The 9,352-nt window shown below is 42.9% G+C and overlaps 2 protein-coding genes across 3 annotated transcripts; one reads left to right on the top strand and one right to left on the bottom strand.

Annotated features, from left to right (window-relative positions):
• The first annotated feature begins 357 nt into the window (after nt 1-357).
• LOC112253860 (frizzled-7-A-like) lies at nt 358-3,668 on the top strand. The gene is made up of 2 exons (XM_024425901.2): nt 358-724; nt 1,052-3,668. Exon 2 carries the CDS (start codon nt 1,063-1,065, stop codon nt 2,740-2,742), a length of 1,680 nt encoding a protein of 559 aa, XP_024281669.1. The 5' UTR covers nt 358-724; nt 1,052-1,062; the 3' UTR covers nt 2,743-3,668.
• A 1,997-nt stretch (nt 3,669-5,665) lies between these two features.
• Nucleotides 5,666-8,693, bottom strand: LOC112253821 (small ubiquitin-related modifier 1). 2 transcript variants are annotated; one of them, XM_024425842.2, is made up of 5 exons: nt 8,545-8,693; nt 8,075-8,149; nt 7,293-7,370; nt 7,101-7,172; nt 5,666-6,823 (listed from the first exon to the last, which is right to left on the bottom strand). In XM_024425842.2, exons 1-5 carry the CDS (start codon nt 8,554-8,556, stop codon nt 6,755-6,757), a joined length of 306 nt encoding a protein of 101 aa, XP_024281610.1. In that variant the 5' UTR covers nt 8,557-8,693; the 3' UTR covers nt 5,666-6,754. The 2 variants fall into 2 exon arrangements, with proteins under 2 accessions (XP_024281610.1, XP_024281609.1); XM_024425841.2 differs by having other exon boundaries at nt 8,539-8,687.
• Between the last annotated feature and the right edge of the window lie 659 nt (nt 8,694-9,352).

Genomic DNA, 9,352 nt, shown 5'->3' with positions numbered 1-9,352 from the left:
TACGGAATGCAAAAGAACATCAATTACTTCATGTAGGTCTAAGAAGCTGTAAAGAGTAGGATAGGTGGTCTAATGTACTTTTTCAACTTCTAATGTTTGAATGTCTCCTAAATTATCTATAGCCCGCTCCCAACATAGAATATAAAAAAAATGTATATTCTAAACCATTTTTATATTTTAATTGACTAACAAAAAAGGTATACAAAAAATAGATAATCCACTGTATCGCTGAAGATAGCATAAAACTCCACCCTTTTCACTTCACTCCAATCAATGGCGAGATGGGAGAGAAAACAAATCATTCTATTGGTGGAGAAAGTGTGGTTTCAAGGCGCCCCTGAAAATACGCATGTGTGGGCACCAAGAAACCGATCAAACTCTGTAGTGTGTGGGGGAATCAATCTTGCAAGTTTCTCTAGAAAGAAGATCACGGTTTTAGCGTTGTGGGAAGAAATAGTTTGACGAGTAGTATACTTTTGGAAGAGATTTGCCATTTACTACAGACTTTGAGCCGGGTTAATCGTAGTGCATAGCTTACCAATGCGCTTCGAGCTGAACATTGGCTGAGTTGTAAACGCGAGATGGAAAACCATGAGGTTTTGCAGACTTCAATTTTGCTTCAACCTATAATGTGATGTAAGGAAGATTTGTGGGTAATCTGGAAGAAATTAGTCAACGCATTCCATTTTCAAATCATACGTTTGTTTCCAATACGAAGAACCAGGTCAGTAAAGAAACGAACTGCAAAAAAAAAAAAAAACTCTTTTAGAATTTCACAGGTTTTCAGTGGTTTTATTGGAATAAATAAATCCCTCACCAGCAATCCTCCATTTTCTTGGAGAGTTCTGTGAACACTGGAATAAGGAATGTGGGGAGAGCGACCGAGGGCATTTTCAAGCATTTAACTTTGTTTTAACTTTAGGCTCCTCTCCCTTTTTATATAGACGGGAGAAGAGAGGACATTTCAACCTTTTGTGGACTGAAATTGATTTGGGCTTTTTGCAGCTCCGGGGTAATATTCTAAGACACATTTTTTTTGTTCTGAACACAGGGGCTGCTATCATGGCGGTAAGGAGAACCTGTGAGTGGATTTGGATAACGGGGTGCGCGCTGGTGACTGTTTGTCTAATGCTGGAGCCGTGTACCGGTCAGTATCATGGCGAGAAAGGAATTTCTATACCAGAACACGGTTTTTGTCAGCCAATTTCCATCCCCCTCTGCACGGACATTGCCTATAATCAAACCATCATGCCGAATCTTTTGGGACACGCAAACCAGGAGGATGCGGGGCTGGAGGTCCATCAGTTTTACCCGCTCGTAAAGGTCCAGTGTTCCATGGACCTGAAGTTTTTCTTGTGTTCCATGTACGCACCGGTGTGCACAGTTCTAGAACAGGCCATCCCCCCATGCCGATCACTGTGCGAGCGCGCACGCCAGGGCTGCGAGGCGCTCATGAACAAGTTCGGGTTTCAATGGCCAGAGAGACTCCGTTGTGAGAACTTCCCCGTCCACGGCGCTGGGGAGATCTGTGTGGGTCAAAACACTTCAGACACGGACATCCCTACCTCGGACCCCACTCCCAACCTGCCTGAGCTCATGACCCTACCCCCAAACATCGGTCGCCCTGCTGCCCAGCCCTTCTCCTGTCCCCTACAACTTCAGGTCCCAACCTACCTCAACTACAAATTCCTGGGGGTGAAAGACTGTGGTGCCCCATGCGAGTCCACCAAGCCCAACGGACTAATGTATTTCCGCGAGGAGGAACTGAAATTCGGCAAACTCTGGGTGGGTATCTGGTCTATCTTGTGTTGCGTGAGTACACTGTTCACTGTGCTCACATACTTGGTAGACATGCGGAGGTTTCGCTACCCGGAGAGGCCCATCATCTTCCTCTCAGGCTGCTACTTCATGGTGGCGGTGGCCTACACAGCAGGCTTCTTCCTGGAGGATAAAGTGGTCTGCATAGACAAGTTTAAAGAGGACGGTTACAAGACGGTGGCCCAAGGCACCAAGAAAGAGGGCTGCACCATCCTCTTCATGATTCTCTACTTTTTTGGCATGGCTAGCTCCATATGGTGGGTCATCCTGTCCCTCACCTGGTTCCTGTCTGCTGGTATGAAGTGGGGTCACGAGGCCATCGAGGCCAACTCTCAATACTTCCACCTAGCGGCTTGGGCGGTGCCGGCTGTCAAAACCATCACTATCCTGGCCATGGGGCAGGTGGATGGGGACCTTCTCACAGGGGTGTGCTACGTTGGCATCTACAGCGTGGATTCGTTGCGAGGGTTCGTCCTGGCCCCCCTGTTCGTCTACCTCTTCATCGGAACCTCGTTCCTCCTGGCCGGGTTTGTGTCTCTGTTCCGCATCAGAACCATCATGAAGCACGACGGCACCAAGACAGAGAAACTAGAGAAGCTGATGGTGAGAATCGGGGTGTTCAGCGTCCTGTACACCGTCCCCGCCACCATCGTCATCGCCTGTTACTTCTACGAGCAGGCCTTCCGCGACCAATGGGAGAAGACCTGGCACATGCAGACGTGTAAGCGCTTTGCGGTGCCGTGCCCGGCCAACAACTTTGCCCCGATGACCCCGGACTTCACGGTGTTCATGATCAAGTACCTGATGACTATGATCGTGGGCATCACGTCCGGGTTCTGGATCTGGTCAGGGAAAACATTACAGAGTTGGTGCAGGTTTTACAAACGGCTCAGTAACCGCAACCAAGGAGAGACGACCGTATGAACATTGTGGAAGTTTAATGTGGAGGAGTTGTGTGTTTAAAAAAAAAATATTTTTTTGATGAAACGGACTGAGCATATCCCTTCCCATCTCCTATTGGACGTAGGACATTTGAACTCTGAAAAAAAGTACTTTTACTTTGAGAATGTCCCTCCTGACGACCTTCTGAGCCATTGACTGAAAATTTGTTCATTATTTGAAGGGTTTTAAATCTTCAGTAACCCCCCCCCCCATGACATTTTAAAACATTCTATAATCTCATTTAAACGTGACTTTTAAACCACAATGTGCCACCCAGTGATGTAACGGCAGCAACAAAGAAAGTCTGTTTTGCCATGACCTTTTCAATAGGTCTTTCAACTATTTTGTATTATGTCGTGAGTTTCTCATCCAAGGAGAAACGAGGGATACAGGGCTAATGTCTGACAAGACCAATGTATGTTAAGTATTGCAAGGAATTGCAAAGGTTTTTGGAATATGTGCATTTCATTCCTTGCTTCTGTACTTTTTAAATTGATGTTCCTGTTTTTGTTAACGTGCGGCTGATGTTACTTTTACGCTAACTTGCAGACATCTGAGAACATTCATCTTGGCACAGAGAGAAATGTCTAACACACCTTTAAAAAAAAAAGTTGTATTATGCTTGTGTATAGTGTTTATGTCCCAAATGGCACCCTATTCCCTATATAGTGCACTGCTTTTGACCAGAGCCCTAGGGGACCTGGTCAAAAGTAGTGAACTACATAGGGAATAGGGTGCCATTTGGGATGTAGCTATTAAATTGCCACATTCTGTAAATATTCACCCTTTTTCAAAAGAACATATGTATTTATAAGACTTATAATCTTGCTGTTTCTACTTGCTGTTTCTTAATGCAATATGGCTTGTATCTTGTACAGTTTCACAGAATAAAGTGATGACGTTTTTAACCTGCGGTCACTTGAACGTCATTGGTGTTCCGTTTGGATGTTTTTAAGCATACGTTTTTGAAAGGCTAAAAGAAATCCTTGAACGAGGCAATGTAAAAACAGCGTGATTGTGATGACTTCCTAAAATGTATCCCAATGGGTAGGATGAAGGGGTACACTGTAAACGAAGGCCTAGATATAGAGATTCTGTTTTTAACGTGGTTTGGAATATCAACATTTCCACACCTAACGTCCTCAATTACTTTTAACATCTGCTTGTACAATACTCCCTATGAAGGCTGTAGTGTGGACACATTACCCTGTTATACAGCGTGTTGCTATTTAGTTTCTCTGGTTGTCTCCTGTTCTATCCTCCAGGTCTAACTTCGACTCACTCTGATTGGCTGTGGAATAGTATCTCTCCAATGGTGTCAGGTCAATATATCAGAGCCATTGATTCAAGATGGTATTTCTGTAGGAAAAATAACTAGCATGATGAGTTCAAGGGGGGGGGATTTGCCCCGAAAGCTTACGAACAGGAAATCGACACACTGCCTTGAGCGGATCTCCTCCTTTCCTGCTGAAATGTGAGATCTCCTTTTTGGCTTCTCTTGTCTTGAGTTCACCTCTCCTTTCCTTTTGTTTTGGTTGTGTGTCCTAGGTAGGGCAGAGTGTAACAGAATGTTGTTTTAGACATTGTGCGTTATCTGTTCTATATCTATTACGTGTTGTGTTCAACTGGAGTGTCAGTAGGCCTAAAATAATGACCCGAACGTGCATTTGTATCGTATTACTGTTGCATTTGTGCAACGGAAACGAGAGTACCTAATCCAACAAGCAGACATGATTTTGTTGAACAATATAAATATTTGGGGAAAAATCTTATTTGCTTTAAAACTGTTGCAAAGACCAGCATGATATTGCTGTCCAATCAAGGACAGATGCCTGCAGTCAACGTAATCTGATTGAAAGAGTATGGAATTTTTGCACGTTAACCTGGCAAACCATCAAGCTAATTATAGGTCATTATCTCTTGCTGTGTTTCACATTTCTATAAGGTGATGTAACTGGTCAGGGTTGGGTGGGTCAGGATCCACAAATTTGAGCAACTTTCAGTGTTCTGCAAGCACAATAGTAAAAGCAAAAGGCTGCATGTGTAACTGAGTTGATATATAGCGTTGAGACATGTTCACTCTTCATATCGTGAGTTCACACACACCATCCCCTCCCCGTCTCCTGGCTGGCCCACATCTGGTAGTGTTTTGCCACTGTGAGGTATCCCAGGCTTAGAAACCAGATCTCCTCCAGGCAGTCTTAACCCAGGTCCTGATATATACACACACACACACACACACACAGTTTACTGACCTGACCCTAAGTCGCTCTCTCTTTCTGCACTCTCTGCTGTTTCTCTTACCCTGTCACTGGTCAATGACTCTCCTCCCCCTCCCTCAACCTCTACTCTTCCTTTCCCCCCTTCAAACTCCACACCATCCTCCCTTCCCTGGGCCTCCATGAAATCGGACGCTTTACAAATAAATATTCGCTCCGTCTGCAGCGCAGTGATGTACTCATGAGGTACCTCCCTCTCTACAGTTCCACACTTGCCTTTTCCAGGTAAGATAATTGTGAGTAAACATATTAAAAATCACATTGAGAAGCATCACTGCTACATAATGGAGTAAAAGTGACATTTCCAACCCACATACATTTATCACAACCAACCCCACTGGACAGTTATTTTAAGACTCATTTAGCTTTTACATTGTCCAAGGCCTTGAATGGAGGATAGGCAGCACGGTAAATACCCTCTGCATGTGACTATGTACATGGCCAAAGTTGTTTTCATAATGTATCATGGAATGTGAGATGTCAAATAAATACCCAGTCACTCTTGTCATAAACATGACGAGAGCTCCCTCTGGTGGACAGGAATCCAACCTGCAGTCCTAATTCAGGACATTCTTGTTTTGTCTGCAATGGTATACAAGTGTCAAAGTTGGAAAATATCAGTCCTGTTTTTGTTAAACATTTTATTCAAAAAAAGAAAAATGATCTGCTTCAAACCATCCGGATCAAAGCCTCCATAAAGGAGTCATTTGTTGCATTGACATTTCTGTGTGGCTACTGTTGTGGTTCAATACAGCAAGATTATCTTGATAAAAAAAGGAAACAAACATTTAAATCCAAGAAGAAGCCAGAGATTAAACAGAAACTTTAACCCCTTGAAATTATCTGAACTTAAACATAATTCAAATAGAAATAAAAAAGAACACCTAGGAAAGGAATCAACTAGATTCAGCCATGGGCTGATTTTTTTCTTGAACGGGTGGTCAGGGGGCCAGAACATAATTACAAATAATTTGTAGACTGCAAATTGACCCCAAGAAGCCCAAACAGATATATATTTGACTGAAACATAATTTCAAGCCTTGCTTACATGTGTATATGATCACAGCTCTCTTTTTGAAACAAATATCCAAAATTAAAATCACTTGTAGCAGGTTCGCTGGTGTTTTTACAGTCTTATGTCCAACAATTAAAAATATTGTTTTTGGCCCGTGGGCAAATAATCACATGCGGGCCAAATTCAGCCTGCCAGTTGGGGAACCCTGACCACGGACAGACTAATTATTACACACAAATACTGGATGCAAAAATATACATCCTGATCATAAAAACATTTCATATTTTAAATATCATTAGACCATATCCATCATTGGTAGGAAATGTGGGATAGTTAAAGATTCAAAACAATGCTTTAGCATTCAGAGGTGGTATATTCAAACTTTAGGTGCGAAAGAGGCGTGTGTAGCAGAGTCTAGAGAAAACCAGTCATTGTATGCGTGTTCTCTATCTCAATAGGGGGACATTCAGCTATGACGCTGTCTGCACTACAATGTTACCTGCATTGTAAAGGAAGGGAGAAGAAATGACTGTGCGAGGTGTTTAAAAGGAGAAAGAACAGATCGTCTATCCATTCTAACACAGTCGTTCTTTGTGCCCTCGCACATGGAAGCCCCAATAGAGTGTGTGATCCAGATGGTGCAAAGCTCAAAAGCAAAATACATACAAAATTCTAAATGAGGAAAAAAAATACAGCAAGTCTAATCATTCCAAAGTCCACCGGTCTGTTCCTGATACACTTCAATGACATCCTCATCTTCCATTCCAAGCTGGGGAGGGAGAGAAAGTCAGACAAAGACGCAGGGGAAAGTTTATCTGCAAGCATGTTCAAGGTTCACAGGAAAACAAATTGAAATGTCACCTAAAAAAAATTAAAATAAATAAGAACATTTTGACTTTAGGAGACAGTGGTGGTTGTATAACCTGAGTGCCAGTCTGTTCGTGTTTGGAATTGCCATTCCATAAGGGTTTGGCCAGAGAAACAGCCTGGCACCCAGACTAGTGACTATATGGATGATACAAGGGAAGAGGGATGGGTTGGGGTACCTCTTTGGGGGTTTGGTTGTCTGAGATTCTCTGTCCTTCAAAAAGAAACCTTAGGGTGTTCATTGGTACACCCTGCAGGAAGGAATCACACATGGTTGCATCAGATACTGGGAACATGATGACATTCATTCTGAAGTTCTGACCCACATTGTCAAAATGAGATGGGACAATCGTTGGGCTTCATAACTCTACCTGTCTTTGACTGTAAGATTCCTTTAGCTTCTTTAGATGTGTTGTCATCTTCACTTTGAAGTGAATTTCGCTGTTGTCCTGAAAGTAAAGATAGAATTAGGCTTTTTTGTTGTTGTTGCCTTTTCTCAATTGGTTTTACTCGACTGCTGCATCCTCTCTCTCCTCCGTCCTCTTTTTTGTAAAAGGTCAAAGGTAACCGATGGAGATGGAAGGTGGACGGAAATGCACTAGTATGAAATGAGACTCCTCCAATGGTGTGTCATCAGGCAAATGACGTTTACAGGGTGGAATCCCAAAATAAATGTATAAAGTGAATAAAACTAATTTAGCTAGTTGTGAAATACATTTAATAGATTAAAGGAGGAGCAGCGTATGGTTTAAATGTTTGCATGCTTTTCTCCTTCGAGAAAACATTAGCTGATTTAATTGTGGCAAATTTCTAAACTTGTCCTAAGGACTCAGGTAGGATACACTTGTGCCACAGAAAGAACAATGAGCTAGTTACAAAAATATTTGCTTGTGCTTACTTACCAAAAGGAGGTTATCAAGGAAGGGAGGACCCTCTTCTATTTGCCGACTAACAAATTGACACTCTCCTCGACCACTTATCAGTTTCCGAGATAAGGGCGGAGGAGAGCGGGAGGACAGACTTTTACCCAAATGAGAAAAGGCCTATGGCTCCCCCAGTGTCCTTTCATATTAGCACGTATAGGAAAGGAAATAAGGCAAGGAAGCGAACTCTCCTGTCTGAGATGCATCCACACTTCTCCATATTATCTTACCTGACCAATCACCTTCAGTTTAATGTACTCTCCATCCTTCTTCTCACTTCCATCTCCACTTGAGGGTTTTGTCTCCTGGAATAAAAGTGTCCCATTGACATGTACATACAACATTACATCAGCATAGTCAGCCAGCCTACTGCACTGTCAACATGTCACGAATCCCTCCATGGTTGCCAAACAGAATAAGTTGAATCGGTACGTAGTAGACCAAAATGGAGAGTCAGGTGACATAGCTAAGCTACAATCTTGTAAAAGTAAAACCTAATGTTATACCGTTCGTGCACAGTCAGTGGCACTATTTTCGATCTAGCTAACGTTACCTACAGTAGATAGCCTGTGTTAGCAAACACTACTCTTCTCGGCCCACACAGCGGCTAACGTAGCTTGCTAGCTAGCATTGCTCAACCATTATTCTGTCTCTTCAACCAATTCAGACAAGTAAGATGTTTATTAAACCGTACCCCTACCGTGTCTGACATGGTATTTTTCTTGTGATGTCTATTTTATTTCACAAAACGTTTTGTTCAAATTGTATACACTGCCTCGGGATTCTTGCTGTTTTGAGAAGCAGGTACCATTAATAAACTGACCCGGAAAGTGAATAGTTCTGGTTCTTCTTCGTCTGTGGTTTTTATATGGCGGCTGGGAACCAACTCTAAGGTGAATTACCGCCCCCAACTGGACTGGATTACTGGAGCAGAGATAGGAAAGGGCTCAATCTTACCCATTTTTCATCGTCTCCTTAAAGGAAACTAAGTACATAATTAAACACTACATAAGATTTTCTCAACAGTTCATTTAAGCTTGGCTCTTCAACACCATTACTCCTTAAATCTAAATACTCCCCTTTCCCTCCCATGTTGCTGGCACTGAAGTAGAATGTGTTCCACTGTCGCCATGTTTTCCCGACTGTGTTTACATCTCCCAGTTGTATGTTTTCCCACCAATTTCAATGTACTGTTGAGCCTTGTGTGTCCCAGTCTCAGCTTTGTGATTCCACTTTCCTCCCCTCTTCTCAACCTGAGGACATCCCTGCCCCCACCATTTTCCTGGATCTTATACAGGTTTCTTCCCTTTCCCTCACTGTTCCACATTGCTTGCCATTCGTTTTTAACCACTGTTCTTATTAACACGTAGCTTCTGCTTTACTGATTGACATGTCCATATCAACATTAGGATGTTTGAGAGCCTGCTTGGTGAGAACATCCACCTCCTCATTCCCCTCTACTCCCACATGAGCTGGTACCCAGACGAACATCACAAATACCCTCATCT

Source organism: Oncorhynchus tshawytscha, linkage group LG07, assembly GCF_018296145.1.
Source record: "Oncorhynchus tshawytscha isolate Ot180627B linkage group LG07, Otsh_v2.0, whole genome shotgun sequence".
NCBI classification, from domain to species: Eukaryota; Metazoa; Chordata; class Actinopteri; order Salmoniformes; family Salmonidae; genus Oncorhynchus; species Oncorhynchus tshawytscha.
The sequence above is the reverse complement of the archived record's forward strand: the minus strand, read 5'-3'. Positions and strand labels throughout refer to the sequence as shown.